The following is a 20498-nucleotide window of genomic DNA, read 5'->3' on the forward strand; positions in this document are numbered from 1 at the left end:
GCTATAAAAACACCTTTACACTATTGAGGAGAAAAAAATATAGCTGAACACATTTAAATCCAACATACATGTAAATCACATGAATATTTTCAAATGAACAAATTTAAGGGAAAAAAAATCTTTGGAATCCTGAATGATTGACCAGATCTGAATGATTGAGCAAAATAAAAGTACTTTCAGTTAACGGTAAACAGAGGTTAGGGTTAACTAACAGATCAATTAAATTGTTTCGTCGTAATTCTAGGTACATAAAAGATGTTTAGTTTACCTCAATGCAATCCATGTTCAAACGCTAATAAAGTTCAGAGCCGTTTCAAAAATTTCATTGCTTTTATTGGTGCATGCAATGTTGATAGGGAAATCAAGTTTCCAAATAATCATGGTTTCGTTGCTCGTTTGTTCATTGATTTGTTTCAGACATGAGAAACAATTGCGACATTTCTACATTTTGCGAACCACATCTCACCATGTGTATAAATTATGATAACCTCCGGCATTGACAAAACCTTCGGAAGTCGTTTTTTCGGTACAACATTGTTCTAATAAGTTCACGACCTGCATACACAATGCGGATTTCATATTATACTTCTGTTGAAACAGAAGCTGTTAGCAACAAGCTCGCTGAAATGAATGAACTTTACAAGTGTTTTCTTAAATACATTAAACAAATCTTTGTTTGTTTATTTTGATTTTATCCATAATAATTAAGAGATGAAATTCTATAGTACATTGTTTTGCGGCCAATGCGCAGTCATCTAGCTCTTCGTTGGACAACTCAGAGAGAAAGTGAGTACACTAACACAGCACGCACAACTGTAAAGTTTGTTATAAAAATAGTGTCCAGTTCTCTTCCATTTGTTACGTCCTGAAATGCTGTGCGTCTTGTCTGCCTCGGGTGACTATTACTGTAACTGCCACTAGCATCGCTTCTCGTCTACCGTACTCAACGCGATATAACCGGGATTACTGATGGCATCCTGACTAGCGCTCGATAGCTCATCTTTGCTACCAACGCCCCGCATCGCAGGACCTTTGCTAGTCTTGAGGTTTATGTACTCCGGTTCGGGGTTGTGTTTGCTAGTGCGTTCCCTCGGTTTGGGGCTGATGGCTTCCTGTTCTCCATCCGAGTAAAACCCATTGGCTACCGCCGAAAGACGATTGGTATCCAGCATTGGTATTTCCTCCGGGAGCCCCTTCTTCTTGTGTCGTTTGCTGCCATTGGGTGGACTAGTATCGAGATTGTTGCGAATGGTAGGAGAATGGCGTTCGCTGCTGAAGTTAGCGAAATCGAACTGACTGTCGTCTGAGTCCGACTTTGCTCCCGACATTTTGAGATAGTCTTTATCTTTGCGTATTTCGGAGACTAAAAGCAATTGAAAGTTAATTGAAATGATAATTGGACAAAGATGGAAGGAATTGTGATGCAGCCAAATTACTTACTGGGAGGCAAAGGTAGGATTATACCGTTAACGTAGTTTGGTGCAGAGGGGGCCAACTCCTCTGGTGGTCCTAGATTGGCCAAATAGTCCGTCTCGCCTCGTTCAATTTTCTCGGCATTCATCGCCAAATAAGGCTCGTTGAGTTCCATGTAGTGCTGCAATGCAATGAGATCGTTAGCGTGTGTGATTGACGAGATTCGACAAATCGCAGCGTTGCTACTTACATCTCGCATCTCATCTGGAAGCATGGCATTAAATCGGCTCTTAAGATCTTGGAACGTTGGTCGCGAGTCTGGCTTGACGTTCCAGCAGTTCAACATAATGTCATAAATGTCTTGGTTCGAAAATTGTGGTTTATCCATTCGGTACCCATCGCGCAGCTTGTTGTAGAGCTCCTGGTTTGCCTCCATGCCCGGATATGGAACCTTGCCGAGGGAGAACAGTTCCCAGAGGACGATGCCATAGGCCCACACATCGGAGTATGTGCTGAACACGTTGTCGCTGATGCACTCGAGGGCTAGCCACTTGAATGGTAACGGTGCCTCGCCTTTCTTCTTGTAGTTATCGCTCTTGTACATCGAGCGTGCCAATCCAAAGTCACAAATTTTGACCACGTTATCTTCGCACAAGAGAATGTTACGTGCAGCCAGATCACCGTGAAGTACCTTGCGTGATGCTAGGTACTCCATACCCGCAGCAATCTGTGAGGCCCAGCAAACCAGGTCCGTTGTATTGACTGTCCTTACTGGACCCTTAAAGTCCATCCGATAGCTCGTACGCCAAAGTGGTTCATTCGAGTTGATCGAGTTCAGATCTTCCACTGCAAATACGAAATACGCATGAGGTTAAACGTTTTTGGTGTATTGAGAAAAGGTTTGCTAATGAATCGGTTTCCTTACCTTCAATCGATGTTAGAGCCGTGGCTTCAGTGTTGCAACTATCGATCATACCCATGTTCTGCATTCCTGAGTGGCGCATGTAGCCCTTAGAGTTGAGTTGTTTCTTCGGATCGGCGTAAGGTTGAGTTGTCCCGCTGATGTGATTATGATAGAAAGCAGTCGGATGTTGAAGAGGATGATGGTTGATGTTGTTTGTGGAAAACGAGAGATTTATGTACTTCAAGCCTTGGCTACATTACCGAAACACGGTTAACAGACCCAGTGAGTGTGATTAGTGATCCACCAACCACCCAGCAAGCATTACCCATACAAACACATACAAGGATAAACGAAACACAAACGAAAAACACAGACACAATTCCAATGAGGATTTCCCAGTTCCGGTATGAGGTTAGGTAACACACGTTGGTACGCATTACGGATTACGGAGCATTACGCATGGACAGAAGACCACACAGAGCGCATAGGATGAAACAAGAAAAATGGATAGCAGAAGATAGAAATAGGAATCAGAAATTCAAAGTTTCATTAGTAGATGAGATTAAGAATGAATTGATAAGATGACTATGTTGTTAAGATGGTATTAGGTGATTAGTCCAGTGCTTTATAAAGGCTGTAGAGTGATGTTAGCTGTAATTCGATCACTGGATGCATGTAGGTCGTAGGTAATCTTAGTGACAGTGAATTGCGAATATCAGATTCAGTTGAGTGTACCATGCTTGCAGTGTTGGGGAACCAGTTGCCTTACCTATTGTATTGGTAACCGCATTTAGACCACCTTAGTTCGTTCTTCTCGATCGTCGGATCGATCTCCCCCGTTTCCTGATTGATTTGATCGATAAAGTGTGGTCGGCTTTTAAGTAGGAAATTTTGAACATTACCAAATGGACAGTACTCTACGATAACCATGAGTTCGCCTGTAAAAAGTGGACACGAAATCCATTTTACTATAGATGGTGTGTTAAGGCACAGGAATCTTGAACTTACGTTTGGCAATGTTCTTGGTGACGGCTCCGAGCAGATTGACCACATTAAGGTGCTGTCCCAGGTGGACCATGATCTTGAGTTCCGAAATCAATGCTCGCATTACCTCGTTGTCCGTTTGTTTCTTCACCATCTTCACCGCGACAATTGTTTCATCTTCGTTCACCATGATACCGGTGGCCGTCGCTTTCATAACCACACCGAATGCCCCGGTTCCGAGCTGCTTTCCGAGCTTGAGCCGGTCTCTCGGGAACTCGTATTCCGAGTTGTAGGGAAGTAGATCAGCTTGTTCGTCGAGCGCAACGTCGGGGTTGTAGCACCCCAGATTACCTTCCTCAAAATTGGCTAAACCGGCTGCCTTCATGGCCTTCACCTCCTTCTTTTTTTTGCAGTAGAACAACGAAATGAGGACAATCGCTATAATCAGCAGTAGCAGCAGCGCAACGATGGCATAGATAAGGGTCTTCTTCACCACAGCAGCTAGAAATGCGATTGAATGAGAGAAATAGAGAGCATACGTTAATCATCCATTGAACTGATGTGTATCCCGGCATTATGAATGAAGCTTACTGCGGACATCAACATTCCAGGATTTTATGATTTTGCCTTCCTTATTCTCTGCCCTACACTCATACAACCCGAGCTCATCTGGTTTCATATATTCGTAGGTGAGAACCGTTCTGGTAAGGTGAATGCGTGAGTTATTTTTCTCTATTTCTAGTGGCATGTTATCCTTAAACCATGTTATTTCGGGCTCAGGCGTTCCAATGACATCGCAATCAAAAACAATGATAGATGTTGTGTCGACAGTCATACTCTGCTCCTCGCTCTCCGACAATAACTTCGGAGCCACCGGAACTAGCACGTCCATGTAAGTGGTGTTACTTTCCGTCGCCCCATCGATGGTCTTTACGTAGCAAGAGATTTCACCAGATTGTTCACGTGCTACGTTATCGATCGTCAGCCGAGCTTCCCAGGCGAACGATTTGGCTGAGTAGGTAACAACGACTCCATCATGTTCGTGTAGTTCCTTTCCATTGTGCGTGAAGATGATTTCTTTGGTGTAGTTGTAGACAAGCGCCGAGCAAACGTACGTTACTGTATCGCCGACGGTTACAATCTCCTTAGGGTGTACCCGCTCCATAACGATCGGCTCGGGTAGACCGCTCACCAGCAGATCGGTCTGTAAGGTTTCGCTTCCTTCAGTGTTGGTCGCCTTACAGTACACGATTCCTGGCTGATTGGCGATAATTCTGTAGGTGCGGGATGATGCGATCGAGGTTTCTTTTTCACTGCGGGCAGTCTATCAAGCCGTTATCAGAGGCGAAAACAAACAGAAGAGAGGACAGTAAGTTCGATTTATCTTTTTGATGTAGTTGCGAAAGTCATAGACAAGGTCATAAGTATATTTCTTAGATATCTATAGAATGAAACATAAAAAGAGTAAAAAAAGAAGAAGGCTGCAAAGATAAGCTCATGAGAGCGTCTTACCGTTCTGGGCGTGTGCTCCGAAACGATATCCGGGCTCGAGGACTAGAGAAACGAGTAGGGGAAACGCATGTGTTAGCACAAAGCATAAGATAAGCGTAAATGTTTAGAGTTAGGAAAATACACTGACACTAATCACCACAAAGACCGTCATTGAGGCAAAGCCATGCACTTCGTGGCATCCAGCAAAGTCCTTCATTTACCTACCTGTACGTCCTGGCGCTTGGAAAATGCTTGTGCTGAGCATTAGAATTACAAATCTACTTGTTAGAGTTAGTGGTTTAGAGTATGATCTAGAATTTTTCCCTGAATGATCGTCTAATGTTTTGGGTGGATTTTTTCCACATGCTAGTTACTTCAAGTAGTTAATGTTACGTGGCAATGTTAGAGGCCGACGCCAACGACATAACGAATTCGCACACACAAACACATCTCTTAACTAAGTTATAAGAACAGAAGCATGGAGCACAATTGATCCATTTTCATACTTACATCCCATTTAGCCGATGCCGAGCTAGCCATCCTGGAACAGTTTCGCCACGGCTCCTCCAGGCATGGTTTAAACATGAAGGATATCACTGGTACCGGATAGCCAATGCTACGGCACATGAAATCAACTGTTTCACCCGGCTTCACGAACTTGGGCTCATCAAGATGTGCGATCGGTTTCTCTGAAATAAAAAGAATCATGCATTTAGTATTCCCAATTGGACATCGGAAGGATGATTTGCTGTTCAAAGCTTACCGTGAACGTAAACAGGCATATTGTAAAGAGAATGAGTCGAGCCAGCCGTCGCCATTACGGTGTACATTCCGGTATCGTAAACCGTGGGATCGTTGATCGTCAGTTTTAGGTACTTGTCGGTTTTAAAAATCTGGTATTTGCTGTCGTGGGTGGTCTCGGTCAGCTCCTTATCATTATCCTTCGTCCAGTATGCGGTGATGTTGCGGGGGTACGATCGATAGTGTATGACGATTTCGATCGGTTTTGCTATACCCTCAGTGGGCCGTTTAGCATTGATCGCCGTTAATCGGTTCTCCTCGGTCAGCATCACGTAGTCATCACTCGTTTCTCGGACGTGTAGCTTGAAGTTATGGTAATTTGTGTGGCCCTTATCATTGGATACCTCGCAACGGTATGTTCCTTTGTCCTCGAGCGTAGCCGCGTCGATCGTAAGCATCTGCGTGGCGATTTCCCGATGCGGTCGTTCAGGGTGCTGTTTCAGTATCAGATGCCCTAGTTTGATTCTTGAATTCTGCAATATGGTGTACATGTGAAGACAGATTGAACCATGAATTGTATAGAAAGGCTTACCATTGCGGCATTTTGATTGTTCGGTGGGACTTTCCATTCCATAGAAAGTAATACTCCTGCTCGAATATCCACGGTGCATACTAGTCTAATGGGTTTTCCCAACGGTACATGATCTGAAGTATCACTCTCGATGGTGGGTTTTGGCAGATATTCGGCAGCGGCTGCACAAGGTAATGGAAGATGAAATTATAAGTCACGCGAATGTCTGAATAAAAAGGACACACTAACACACACAAACACGAATATATTCACACATTATAGACATGATTAAAGTTAAACTAATGAATAGACAATACGACTATAATAAACAACAAGCCATCCAAAACATGCAGTGAGTTGCTTATCACGCTAAAGGGTACTTTTTACAGTTGAGGTAAGGTTATTGTTTAGTTGCCAACATAAACACTTAATTACATTCACACTTTCATTAGCGAAAACCTTATGCATGCCACTAAAAACAAGAAACTGTGTGTCAGCAAATAAAAGAAACTCTATCGTTTTGCTAAATTGTATCGATATCAAACAGCAACAGTTACTGGTAAAACATAAAACGGTTTGTAATTAGCCAACTATCCTAGAGCTCCGGTTCATGGCGCAGTCAAGGAGTAATGAACCGTGTACTGGATGGACAAGCCCAAGCTCTCGTGCTCGAAAGCAGGGTTAAGTAATATTTTATCGTTACGCTCAATAGGCCACTCCCTACTGCGGACAATTTTGTTGCACACGAAAGTATCCTTTCCACTCGCGAACGTTAACGCCATGAGCTATTAACTAGTTTTACTAACTGGTTGCAATTGATCACACCAATTAGCTTCAGCCGGAAAAAATGAATTCTACTGCAGGAGATGTGTTTAAGTGGCCATTCCGAATGACAAGGACAGTTATTCGCGCAAATTCATTTGAACTGCTGCTTCGATGTAACGAAGTTAACTACATGCACATTGGAGTAGGTTTCGCGTAATTTTAGGGTAGATTGAGAGTGTAACATACCAAAAGGAAGGGTAACGGATGCATCTTACGTTCTCTCTATGAAGTGTGAATGAAAAGAAAGTATGACAAAACCAACACATGGAAGGTGATCGATCGATCGGTGGAGTACGATAGCGATCTCTGATCCTGCATATAGGATGGTTCTTGGAGATCTTGCACATCGGTGGGTTAATATCGGGACAAACGAAACATACCCAGTACCAGTTACTGAGGATTGGTGCAACCAAAAGTGAGAGAAGTGTGAATTAGTGAAGCCCGGAGACGTACCACCGGTAGAGGCCCGCCAAACCAAACCAAACCAACTCTACTATAAGCCTACCCAGCCGCCCTTTTCATGTGTGCCCGGTTAGAATTGTAGCGTAATGCCATTTGTCGAGTGGCGAAAGATAGTGGCATAATTTAGGTTCCTCATACCTTCTTCAGAATCATCTGAGCACCGCAACGGTAGTAGGAGCAACAAGCACGTTATTCGAATTTTCCGAAGAGACGCGTTTAATTCAGTTTTGAAAAATGGGTAAGAGAAAGGGAATTGGATGATATTAGATTCTCTGTGGATGATGTCTTATCATTAAGGAACAAGGTACAGCCGACAAACTAATCAAACCCGGAACCACCACTTTGCAATTAGAATCGTGAAAAGTCGTCAAAAGCGTGTATCGTTCGTGTGTGCGCAGGATTGAAAGTATGTTCCAAGACGCAGAAAGGGGAGGACTATTGAGAGCTGCGAATGATGGTAGAACACTAGCTGCATACGCAGGATAGTTGGCTGAATGTTACGGACTGACACTACGGATACATGCTAGATAGCAAGAATATGAAAAACCTGAAGAAAACATCTATGTTTTGAGCACATAAAAGGAAACGGAAATGAAGAACGAGGAAGAAAATTATTATTTTCAACAAACATTTAGCGGCAATTAACATTGAAAAGCGATAGAAAAAGATCGAGCAAGAGACGACAGAACAGAGGTGCAAGACATAGATAGTATAGAGAGTAATTACGTGGATATGGAACAAGTGAGGAGCCTCTCCCAGTGTGTTGGGCATGAGCGATGGTTGGTGTAGTGGAACGGGTTGTAGATTGGTTTCTTTCATCGCTATCATCGTCATCAACAACAATAATGTTCGCGGCAACCGTACTACTTTCATTGGCAATGCTCTGCTCTCCGCTAGTTTCTAACGAAGAATTGTCATATATAACCGCATCGTTTATGATTGTTTCATTGGCAGATTCTTCGCCACCATTAACAGAGGGTTGCAAATCTGCAGCCACAGAGCGTTTCTGTTGCAATTTCATAACAATTGGCTCAGAATTGTTATAAAACTCCACAGCTCCATGAGCCGTTAGTTGGTAGTTGTTCAAGAGCAGCGTAAAATGTCGGTCTCGGTTACCGGTGCGATTGTTGTTGGAAGATGCATCAGAATCAGTGATACCACCACCATAGTAGGACGATGTCGTAGATGCAGCCGTGGCATTACTTAGCCTAGGAATGCATTGACCGCTTGCGGAAGAAAACTCACAGTGTTCGTTGACCGTGATCCCGAATTCGATCAAATGCGCGTTGTTACCTCTCTGCCGACAGTAGTACGAACCACCGTCCTCTAGCCTGTTAAAGTGTAGTTTGTATCCTTGGGTAGAACTGAAAAGGTATTCTTCAACCAATTCCTGCAGCGATACAGAGAGCAACGAAAGCGGGTTTAATGTACCGAGTTTGCAATAAGAGAATAACAGGAGCGACACGTGCTCCCGCAAAGAAGAAGCTGAAAAAGGACAGAATGCATAATCGATCTAACCAATGGTTATTGATGGCCAGTTTGGGGTTCACGCCTATATACACAAAGCTCTAAAATCTCTGCACTGAACTATCTACATCAAAGGGCGCATGACTCACGGTACTTCGAGGATCAGTTCTAGTTACAAGAACTCTTTCAACTTACAATGGAGGCAAACAGTACCATTTCTAAGCATCTTACTTAGATATATGTTGCTTTTTCATTTCATTAACTCATACCTTTTTATGTCGGGCTGTACATTAGTTAGTACAATTTACAATAAGAACCGGGCGCAATGTTTCTGGTTGAAGTTCTATACAGTTGATAAATATACACCGACAGGTTTGTAATATTGAAATGTAAATGAAATGCGCAGGTTGGACTTAGAGTAGTATAGGCGAATGTAAAAATTGGAAACTCAACGTACGGGCAACTTTAACCATCAGATCCCAACTGATCGTCGTATTAAGGAGCAGCTGACATTTTAATATTTTTAAAGCAACATCGGATTCGGACTGATTGATTTTCAGTTTAAACCCCTTGGCTGGGTCGTAAGATTCGTGAAAAAACTGAGAATGGAAGAGAGTAGAAGAACATTTTTGATAGAGTGTCCGAGACGAGGAAAAAAGACGATGCACGCTGCGCGTGAGCCGATGGACAGAATTAAACCTTTTTTAACCCTAGAGGCCATCCAATACAAACAAAATTCGTTGATCATACTTACTCCGTCCATATCTTTATGCAGTTCCACTTCTGTAGCCGGATGGGACGGTTTACAAGGAATCACAAATGCGTCGTACTGATTGACTCTGAAGGCAGGTACGTTAACGGGCACCAGCGGTTGTTCCTTATCATCCACGTACACGTACAACGTGGAGGCATGATCAGCGACTACCAACTCGTCCAGCTCATCCTCATTATCTTCGTCGTACATCGATCGATTCACGCAATAGTACCGTCCAACTACAGCGGCTGAAGCGCTCTTAATCATGAGCATCGTACCATACGGCTTATCGGGATCTTCGGTACGGAAGTCAATGGTAGTGACATCGGGTGGTACCTGTTGTCGATTTAGAAAGTTCTAGTTGATGCTGGTATACCAAAGTGAATGTAGCTATACAAGAGCTTACCCAGTGATATGATGTTTCATACGGTATCCACATAATCGGCGAACTGGATTTGCACGTCACATTCCAGGAGACTCCGAATTCTAACACTACTTGTTCCCCCGACGTATCGATTTCTGGTGCATCATGAGCGATGCTATCAGCATGATCCTCGGGATATAGTTCATCTTCCTCGGCTGAAATTAGAAGCATCGGTGGTAAGGTCCAGATTATGGTCTACATTTCTATACAGTTCACTTTAGTTTGCAATGCAATTGTATCATTGTTATGAATGCGTTTGTGATTTCGTTCGGGCTTAAGATGGTCGGGGGACGTTATTAAAATGTGGATTCTTCTAGTGTCCCCGATAAGGATAGGATTTCTGTAATGTAGCGCCATGCAATCGTTGGTGAAAGCGTCAGTAGAGCGCATTACAATTTGCTACTTATTCGAAGTGGACCACACCGATTGCATTACGGTGTCCGTTTCGTGGATGCTTGTTGACCGCAAGATGAAAGCTAATAAGAGGAATTCGATAAGGCAACGTCAGCTATTCGTCCCATCTGAGATGCATCAATCAACCGGCGATGCCGTACAAATACGGCGGTGGTCATTAATGAATATGGTATGCATGCGGCGGTAAAAGCGCATGAAATATAAGAACTCTTGGCTCTCTTCTCAAGGTGTACATATCTGGCATATTTCGCAAACCAGATTATAGATACACGACTCCAAAGCTATGCGGTCGATTGCGAGTCTAGGTCACAAATCCACTCCACGTTATTAACAAAACTACATGTCCTTTCAATTCGGAACATACTAACGGAACACATATTTATACTAATCAAAGCTCTCTGATCTTATTTTGATTTTGCAGGAAATGATTAGAACTATTATGGAAGTGAGTTGGATAGGAGATATGTATCTAATGTCATGTTACCTGTCACAAACGAGGCTTGTCGAAACACTGATAGAATGACGATGCTCGTAAACACTAATATCACAGTCGCTGTTCTACCCATCATGGTGCTAATGTAATTCTCTAATTTGCACTGCTCCTCTTCTGGTTCTCCTCCACGGCACTATGCACTGGCCGTGGCAACTGCTGGAATATTTTCTTGTCACGCTTTGTCACTCAACACCAACAGTAGCTCAGACCTTCCTCGGGCTATGAGGAATAACACTTTGTTTGAACATCACGATTAGCGTTGTGCTGCTTTCTGGATTTTCACTCATAATTGTTTACATCTTCGAACACACTTTTCAGTTACGCAACGAGATGGTCTCGAGATTCGATTTAATAACACTAAATTGTTTAGAGAACCTCTTTGGGGACTGTTGTTTCACGTAAAATCACGGATTAAGGCACTCGTGCAATAAGATAAACTGGAAAGGTATTCAAGCAAATTTAAATTATAGTAAGGATGGTCTTTCCCTACTCTACTCTACTAATACATTGTGGGCCTTGGGAGCTATAGCTGCTTAGCTGGGGAAGCTCACACCGTTTTGTAGAGTGTCCGGTAGCACTACGAGTGCCCACCTCTACCAAGCGGCGGGTTGGATTTGAACAACAAACGATTAAGCACATTCCAAAACACTGAAGTAAAACAATACTCACACGTCGCCCACCACACACTGCGTTTCTGGCTTGTTGGAGCTGAAAATAGAGAGTTGAGTCGTTCCCGAGTTCGATACGACAGTATGTCGCATCGGTTCTTCTTTGACGGACGATAAATTACTGCCGGAACATTAAACAAATAATTCCTCACACTAAACACGCCTACGGATTTGTTCTCTGCAACATTCAATCGTCAGCTATGTTTGCCTCGGTGCTCTGTTACTTACTGTTACTTTTCCAAATACGTTGCCAATGTAGAGCTACGCCAGACTTTAAACCCGTAAAATATCGTGTTTGGAAGCAACTGCCATGAGAACCCAGAAACCACAGATTTATTTACCGTCTAGTGCGATGATAAGTATTACAGTAGCTCATTCAAACTAGCGAGCATCGTGACTGCCAGCTTCGGCTTTCCGTAATATAATCGCAATTAGCTTACTATGGCTCTTGCTATTGAATGCTCATTGCTGTAGATGATGACTGGGTATTTAATCAACTCATACACCTCCTACGGTGTCCATTGGGGGCAACTGGTCACCACTCGGATGAAGTATACTGATAGAAGGAGTGGCTCTCTACAGTGTAATTAAGGCATTATGACACCTGCAGCACGTGAAAGCAGTTATGGGCTGGGCTTATGATTGCAGAAGAGTGAGATGTTCAGCGAAACAGCCATAGGCAGGCCTCAGAAACTCTGTTGATAAGATGCTTTACAGCTGAAAGAAAGTGTTAACAGTCTCAATGAAGGGTAATGGGATAATTAGAACTATGCTAAGCACAATGTCCATAAACACTGCATCACGCTGCTAGTATGGAAATAAGTCCTTATCTCATCACATTCCAATTCCAGCGCATTCCGCATGCACGGTAGCATTTTAGAGAAACATTCTCAGAGCACAAATTCATTGCAGCAACACCGTTGACCGGTGGAGGTTGTTAGCATTTTGGAAGAAACCCAAAGAAGATAGAACATCCGTGATCGTGGCGCCAACCGCTGCGCCGACGGGCGACGATGTACCGGATCCGCACGATGAAAGTTTACTTTATTTTCACGCATCCCGATGCAATGAGCGTACAGCCATGGTTGCAAAATGCGTGCCCAGATTGGTAACGCGAATGTATCGAAGGGTCAACGACGATGGTCCTCGGCAACAGGAGACGGCGACGATGGGCGCCTGGCGTGTGTTAACTTTCGCAGAATGAAAACCTCGAAAGGAACCAAGGCCAAAAGCTGCTATTTACTGCGCCTCTCGTCTACCGACAGAGTTTTGCATACGCACTGGTGAGTAGGTCAAGCCGGGTAGGCATCGTCGTGTTTTATAAAGAAATAAGAATTGGTGAAGGATGACGACTTGTACACAGTGCACGGATGGTGGAGGCAGGTTGGGGTCCCTGCAACCGTTTATGGCTCTGTCCATCATCATGTGGTTAGCATGTTTTTGCCACAGCACGCACTACGAACGGAGAATGAAAGGATTACCAAACCCTTCTGCCACATGGTCCAAAGAGACTTATTTGTACAATCGTTCCAAAAGGCTTTGATATGTTATCTTGACGTATGAATATGAATATCGTTGTCATATTTGTAAAATAATTTAAAAAAGTCTGTTTTTGAGCATTGGCAATCAGAAATAACATTTGAAATATTGATGCGATCAATGATTTCGCTTAAATGATGCAATAGATTATATTAATAAACTTATACAAAGTAACATGCTCTAGTTTACACTCACAACAGCGACGGCTACTGTCGCATGGTTCTGTCTTTGCATACATAGGTCAGCATTGATTGACCTTGCCACTGAGGGCATTATTGATTTTTAGTTTATCCGCGTGTCAAATGTCGTTTCACCAGCTCCGCTCCGGTACCTCCACTAGAAATTAAGCGGTTGGCAGAGTTTTCAGCAAAAGAAAAACAGAGGAAATACTAATGAAAACACTAAAGTCCACCAGCTAGCTGCCGGCGAAATGGAGTTGTCGTGTACGAATGACATTGATGCCGTATACCCAATCCGCCATGGAGGCGCGTCAAACTGTTGATGAAAACGTGGACACATTCGAGGCAGAACATGCCGAAACGGTCATCCCACCATATTGATAGCAACGGGATGGCCGGGACGGCATTAAATTGTTCCATGATGAACAAACACACTAATTTCATCACACACTCTGCTAATCCATTTATCCCTCATTCGAGAGCGAGAGTGCGGTTTGATTAATGGTTTAACTCCCGCGGCGCAAGGCAGTCGTCCACGTTCGAACAAACCGGCGCGCTCGGCGACGGGTGGAACGATGAAACGAAACGCGAGAACCGTTTTTGTATTTTGATCCGTGGTTGAAACAAAAAAACGAACAAAAGTCTCGGTCTGAGCAGATGCACGACATCTGATTCTCATTCTACTAGAAGTACTAGCTTCTATCAGTGAACAAGATACATCTTGACGTACACTACAGTGCCATGTTGTTACAATCCAGTGAAAATCCCCCCGATATACCACATTTTCTGGTAGCATCGTCACGCTGCAGGTCATAATATCTGGACCAATTTTAAGTGATTTAACAACTTATCAGACCAGCTCCATGCGGTCCGGCAAAGCAAGGGCATGACGTAGTGCGTTAATGATCGCGGCGCTGAAGTCTCTAACGGTTATGGTAAACGATCCGTCCGATCAACAGTGTGCTCCCATCTCGACGAGTCAGCGAAAGAACCGACATTCGCACCACCACTCCTTAGGTCTGATGTCATCTTTTAAGCCTAGCACCTCAGACCGGGTGACTGTGCATGAGTGGTTCGCGCAAACACACCGCAACAGCACACAGGAACTGCAGTAAACTCGTTCTGTTTGCGATCGTCTTAACTCGTGTTGCACGCAGCAGTGGTGCCGGGTGCTTGTCGTCATCAGAACGGAGGAACATTTCGTGGATGGCGATGCTCGCTCATCATCGTAGCGTAAGAACCCCAATGCTGCCGTTGGGTGCCGTTAATGAAACCAATTGTAGTCCCCTCCCCCCTGTAGGCCCACCACAGTTGTGAACGTGTGAAGATGCTGACCGCAGCGTCTCTTTTCTCGGGATTCATCTACGTTGAAGGCTAAAGTTCAACTGACAAACACGATTCGTCCATGCTGCAGCCGTGTATCGGTTCGGAACTGGTGGTGACGATATGTCGCGATGGACTTGCCGTAACTTTATGCCGGGGCGATGAATCCTCGACCATCGGTGCCACATGAATCACTAATTCACAAAGTCTACGGCCGAAATTAGTGTGGCCGGAGAAAAGAATGTGGCACGTTCCACTGATTACAGTTCGCTAGACAGAGTTGATGAATCGCCGCTCTGTTAGAAGTAGGGCACGATGAGCCGAAATTTTGTGGAATTACATTTAGTGGAATTTTCAATCCCGAAATAAGACTACGGAGACAGACGAGTGTCACTATGTGAAGACAGAGCACTTGCAGAATGCCCCTTTTGGCTCGAAGGCAGTAACCCCAGTACGTGTTCCTCCAACGTCTCGTAGCTTCCGAGGAGGAATACTTCTTTCCATTTGCAATCCACCAGTAGTTACACGGTGAATCATTTGTATGCATCACCTCGTTCGTATTCAAATTTGAGCGGCATATTGGATATCATTTGCATTTTTCTTCAAAAGGTTTTACCATTTGGACATTTGAATCACCGAACTCCAGATGTTATTTCGTTATCGTTCCGAGAGATCTTCAACAAACTGAAGGAAGTGATAAGAAATACTTATACAATTTCAGAAGGGTACTCAGCTAAAGCGAAAGCTGAAGGTTGAATGATTGCAACCTTTTTCCAGGAGAGAGTATAGTATCATCATTATTAGTCGCGGTTCGCTCATATCAGCATGCTATTAATGGCGCCCTTATCTCTACGTATGACGCCTTTACTACGCCAATGAAATCAATAATCTGGCACGACACACGAGCGAACGAGGGACACAACGCGTCGAATGCCTCGCCTCTGATTTGAATGCGGTCACTGGATGGAAACCATACATGAAAAGAGTAACATTTTGCTACAATGCCATTCTGTGGATCATATTCAGCCAGACACCAGATGCAGTATGCCCATCGACGCACATTTCCTGTCGCTTGTAACTATGGCAGATGTCACTTCCGAAGTCAGTGAACCGATGGCGAGCAGCGCATCATAAAGAAACGAAAAGATGCAACCATCCCATCCCATTCTAACGCATCGCTTCACTTCGCCAATCAAACGTAAATCACGTTGCATATGCTGCTTCATCGGTATGCCCGCACATCGTGGCTCTAGCCATCGACGCTCTGTGGGTTGAAAAGAGCATTTCCCTTCGATATCACCCTTGGTGTAGAGGCGAGGCGAGACATTCTGATAAACCAGGATCAGAGGATAGGCCCCAGCTCGAAGCAATTTCGGGCAGAGAACTTGCAGATAAGCTAGATAAGAGAAACCCTGGGCCACGGGCCCCAACGCGCACTGGAATGCGCATGCGGATGGTCCGAGATCGGGCCTTAATGTGGTCCCAGCAGGCGTCGCTTCGTTTGTGTCATTCCACCGGAAGAAGTTCGGTATGTATTTGGCAAACCTAATGTAAACCAGAAATGGATGTAACTCAACACAGACGCACAGGATCGACACACGGGGACATTTTAAAATGGCAAGGGCAGCAAGAGCAGCGCAGCGAGAAAGCTACCATTCCTGTTTTGATGACACGGCAGACACGGTGCGGTGGAACTCGGTTCAGTCGGTCAGCTCGTAACACAGGCCCATGTTTGGGTCTTTAGCCCGTAGGTCCGAAAACTGACGTCGACGGCGACGACGATGATAGAGGCATGGCGGTGACATTTCCGGTTCGACGCAATATGCACTTCGGTACCTGCTGCTGCACAAGTTCTTCTGCTGCAAGCTCAATTTGGTTTTTGTCGCGTCAGCGTCAGTCGAACTATTCGTTCGGCGAAAGAAAGTTGATATCTCAGCGCGGCATGCAGCAGTTTGGGTCTGCTTATTGTCATACGTTTGGTGGTCTGCAAGAGCCACACCCTCTCTGGCCTCACTCACTCACAAGTGTTGCCAGCAGGGACATCGCGACAGAACTATAAACAAACGATCGATCGCATCGTGTCTGGAGATCGTTGATGGAGTAAACACAAACGATGTTCGCGATCGGGTTGCTGGCTGCATCCCACGGTCTGGCGCCAGAAGTGTTGAAGGCAATGGTGCGGCCACAACGCAACGTGTGAGAGCGGAGTTGCGGTGCACTTTGGGACCGGATATGAGATCAATTGAGTGCGATTGACGTTGGTGAGGTCCATAACGCCGGTCGCTTTCGATATGGTCCACGGATCGTGAATGCATTCAGTGCAGAGACCAACCCTATCGGTCAACTGGTCCGTAGAGACACATCCGCCACGCACATCCGGATGAAAGTACGAGATGTAACCAGATCTTGCGGAACTACACCATGTCCACTGTGAAGCGAAGGGAAGGGTTTGAATTCCCATTTGTTACTCATCGATCGCGGCCACCGGTTGACCGCAATGGTTCATATGTTTGCATTGTGCGTCGCTGTAGGTGTGAGTGAGATCGGAGGTATTATTGTTTCACAATTCCCGCTAAGATACCACACACCTGGGCAACGCGTAAGGTGCGAGCGTGTGTTGGTGCAGTAAATGCCGGGCTGCTGCTGATGAGTCATAGGCCGAACGAGCGTGACGTGCGTGATTTCCGAATGAGTCGCACCGTCACGCGCACGTTACCTTCGTTCAACAGATTGCAGCGGGGGAGCACAAGGTCTCTGCGGCTATGTTTGGCTTCTGGGACGCGTCAACACAACAGATTCCTCGAATACGCGTAGCAGCTGTATATATAGTAGATCGCAGGGAACGGTCCTGGGAATTTCCGTGATAAAAGAAGGATCAAAAGATCCTGCCACGAAACAGCACAGTCTGATATCAGCCAGAGTGGCGACATGGGACACTCTTCTTCGATTTCCTTCTCTACTCTTATTCTTCCATCGAGCATCTTGCCAGGCCCACAGCGCACGACGGACAGCGTAACAACTTATCACAAGATGTTTTGTACAGCGTCCGTTAGCGTGCCGCTTCTGGTGCTTCCTTCTGGGACGCAATTCGCGGCGCAAAGTAGTCTCCAAAGGGGCTAGAGAACATGGGACTCGTAAGTGAACGTTGATAACGATAATCTGGCCACTGTACGGCACTGTCGTCGTGCTGGGACGCTAGACTGGACGATCGTGTGCATATCGTTTGTTTAGCGGCCATCGCACTGTTGGCCTTAGGAAAGCCAGAAAGACAGAAGAAGAGTAAAGGGTAAACAAGACCCTTTTGCGGGTTAACAACATTCCTCGCTCGGCGAGCGGCGAAGTCGAGTTTGTATGTCCCATGGAGTGTCCCCCAATATTTGTCCATCCTACACACGCTTCTATTGTGTGCCTCTTGTATGGCGTATTGGGTGTATGGTGTCGGTCAATAGAACCTACAATCTCACTCGATCTCACTCTTGCTGCCAACGCGGGAAGTGAAAGAATCGTTCGTTTTAAAGCGCACCGTAAGTCTGGTGAAAGCAGGAAGTTTGATTTGTTTCAAGAAGTTTCTCTGGCAAAACTTCATCGAAACAAACGTTGCCAACAGTCGCTAAAGTGTAGCCCTTGACTGGACTGTATATGAAAGCAATTTGCGTCACTTAGCGAAGTTTATCATGTCATATGAATTCTAAGCCGTCCAACTACTAACAACAATCGGCCAACGAATCGGCACGAATGGCCTCCTCGAGCAAACGCACCTGTCGTACATGGGGCCCCCCTTTTGCAGTTCGTGTATACCTACGAATACCAGGAGAATATACGCGAACACATGTGGTGCTGGGGTCTCCACCGTTGAAATATGCGTACACAGCAAGGCAACCGCATGCTCGACTGAATTTCGGCACATACATACGCGGCTCAGCACAGCCGGGGGAAAGATTTTATGACCGGCCACGCCAACGAAAATTGGCCAACAGGAGCGAACCAGAAGATAAAACCGCGAATGTGCCGGAGTGTAATCAAGCAACGCACACTCCGCAACGCGAAACAACATTCCGGCAACAGAATGAGAAGAGATCTGGTTGCTGTTGGCCATGTTTCGCCACGATCGCGCCCGAGGAAGCGGTCCGAAAAAAAAAAAACAGACACACAAAACATGAAAGGAAGCTTAAGCCCCATAAGAAAAGCAGGGGCCAGCATCGCTACGAAAGGGATGCCAATGACTCAAAAACCGGTTCAGCCAATAATATGAAGCGCGTACACCGAAATGGTTGGAGATCACGCAAACGACAGGCTTTTCGGTGGACTTCGACTCAACTCGCTGGCTGTGATCTGACGTCACCAGAAATGAGACCCGTACGGGCTGTGGAGAATGAAACATAAATGCATAAGAAAGCCGCATACATCTAGGAACTAGAGCGATGATCACGCTCTCTACGACGATCAGCGCCTACGGTCTACGGTCGGTGATCATAAACTGTGGTCGTCACCATCCTCTGCTGATCGAGGTCAATAGCATGAGGTTGAGACATTGATTTACATACGCCGGGCGCCAATTCGCATAGCACAGCATAACTCAGCAGAAGATGGACGTCCGAGGTTCGTTCAAACGATCGTATGCACCGCGCACTATTAGCTTCCTTCACGGGATTTTGCGAGTTTCAAGCTTCTGGGAATGGATTGAAATGATACAAACAACTGCAGAAACCACATTCACCTACGGGCTTCTGACCCGAGGATCACCGAAGGAAATACACTAAATTTAGCATCCAGCACATTTATCATACTCCGTCGCCACGGTTGACACGCAAGCACTATACAGAGAGAGAGAGAGCGACGCGATCACCACCGAGGATGGCACTTATGCACCATAACAGCACGCTCGCGTCTCGAGTTAAAACGCGTTTTTTATCGGATTCTCGTCGTTGACACCCAACAAATGCAACCCAACCCACAACCCCGCGTTGGCCACCCTTTTGTGGGGACGTTCGTAGCGGTCGGAGTTGGAGAAGCAGATTGCGTTCTTGGATATACACTCACACGCACACCGTTCCTGAGTACACATTCACCACCACTAACCGCCGGCCGTACGATCGGAAGGAAGAAGCACCCAGAACGACAATCTCGCGTGGGGGGAGGGGCCGTGGTGTCTTTACTGCTGGGGTCAGCACATTTTTTGGGTGCGCCTTATGTGTGTGCCATCGAAGCCATGGCAAGCGGAACGGAAGACGAGCAGACGATCGTTCTACTCCATATCCACTTCCGTATGGCGTCGATCGGGGACGGCGCTTGGTGACCACGTGAGATGCACTGGTGGCCCCCAGATAGCCACTAATACTACACCACTGAACACTGAACACTAGTAAACTCACATGGTAGTAGTCGCTGTGGACTATAGTGCACAGTCGAGTACAACAGCGATAACCTTCAGCCGCGAGAAAATATGCGCCGCGCAACAACGAACACAACTGTCTCGGTCGACGAACGGATGGAATTTGAACGAGAGATGAGAACGAGTTGAAAACGAGGCGACGGAATCTTCTGAAGCCTGTTTCAGTTCGGATTTGGTCGATTCGTTTTGGTCACTGCACTATGCAATACTACTAGTTATTTATTTAGTTCAATGTTTTTGATATTTGGTTTTGTTTGTAGTATTCCAATTTTTTTTTGTAAAATGTGGCGCAAGAACCACAACTTTTTTATAATGGATTGGTAAGAAAATACTCACGACGGGCGGCGGAATTGATTTTGAGATTGTTTGAGTTTGTATCAAACCGACCAACGGCTGAATAGGACCCTGAAACAAAACCAACACGTGTTGACCATGTTCAACGGAGGAAAATGAT

General features: G+C 45.3%; 1 protein-coding gene across 11 annotated transcripts; it reads right to left on the reverse strand.

The window, feature by feature from the left end:
- Window positions 1-646: 646 nt before the first annotated feature.
- LOC125960222 (vascular endothelial growth factor receptor 1-like) lies at window positions 647-20139 on the reverse strand. 11 transcript variants are annotated; one of them, XM_049693501.1, is made up of 18 exons: window positions 20025-20043; window positions 11613-11651; window positions 10935-11380; window positions 10019-10191; window positions 9613-9948; window positions 8637-8781; window positions 7530-7544; window positions 6126-6286; window positions 5556-6066; window positions 5303-5481; window positions 4814-4855; window positions 3893-4625; window positions 3326-3802; window positions 3087-3255; window positions 2339-2568; window positions 1664-2259; window positions 1441-1594; window positions 647-1363 (listed from the first exon to the last, which is right to left on the reverse strand). In XM_049693501.1, the coding sequence occupies exons 3-18, from the start codon at window positions 11017-11019 to the stop codon at window positions 918-920; spliced, it is 4452 nt and encodes a 1483-aa protein (XP_049549458.1). In that variant the 5' UTR covers window positions 11020-11380; window positions 11613-11651; window positions 20025-20043; the 3' UTR covers window positions 647-917. The 11 variants fall into 11 exon arrangements, with proteins under 11 accessions (XP_049549458.1, XP_049549456.1, XP_049549461.1 ...); XM_049693499.1 differs by lacking the exon at window positions 11613-11651 and having other exon boundaries at window positions 20025-20139; XM_049693504.1 differs by lacking the exons at window positions 11613-11651; window positions 20025-20043 and adding an exon at window positions 19809-19981.
- Between the last annotated feature and the right edge of the window lie 359 nt (window positions 20140-20498).

The sequence above is a fragment of the Anopheles darlingi genome, chromosome 2, assembly GCF_943734745.1.
Source record: "Anopheles darlingi chromosome 2, idAnoDarlMG_H_01, whole genome shotgun sequence".
Taxonomy (NCBI): Eukaryota; Metazoa; Arthropoda; class Insecta; order Diptera; family Culicidae; genus Anopheles; species Anopheles darlingi.

Bases quoted from the DNA above. Each gene is read 5' to 3' on its own strand.
- LOC125960222 (XM_049693499.1), bottom strand. From the start codon at position 11,019: ATGATGGGTAGAACAGCGACTGTGATATTAGTGTTTACGAGCATCGTC. The intron at 1,595-1,663 runs GTAAGTAGCAAC...ATTGCATTGCAG, and splicing joins TTCCAGATGAGATGCGAGAT to CACTACATGGAACTCAACGA. The intron at 1,364-1,440 runs GTAAGTAATTTG...AATTGCTTTTAG, and splicing joins AATCCTACCTTTGCCTCCCA to TCTCCGAAATACGCAAAGAT.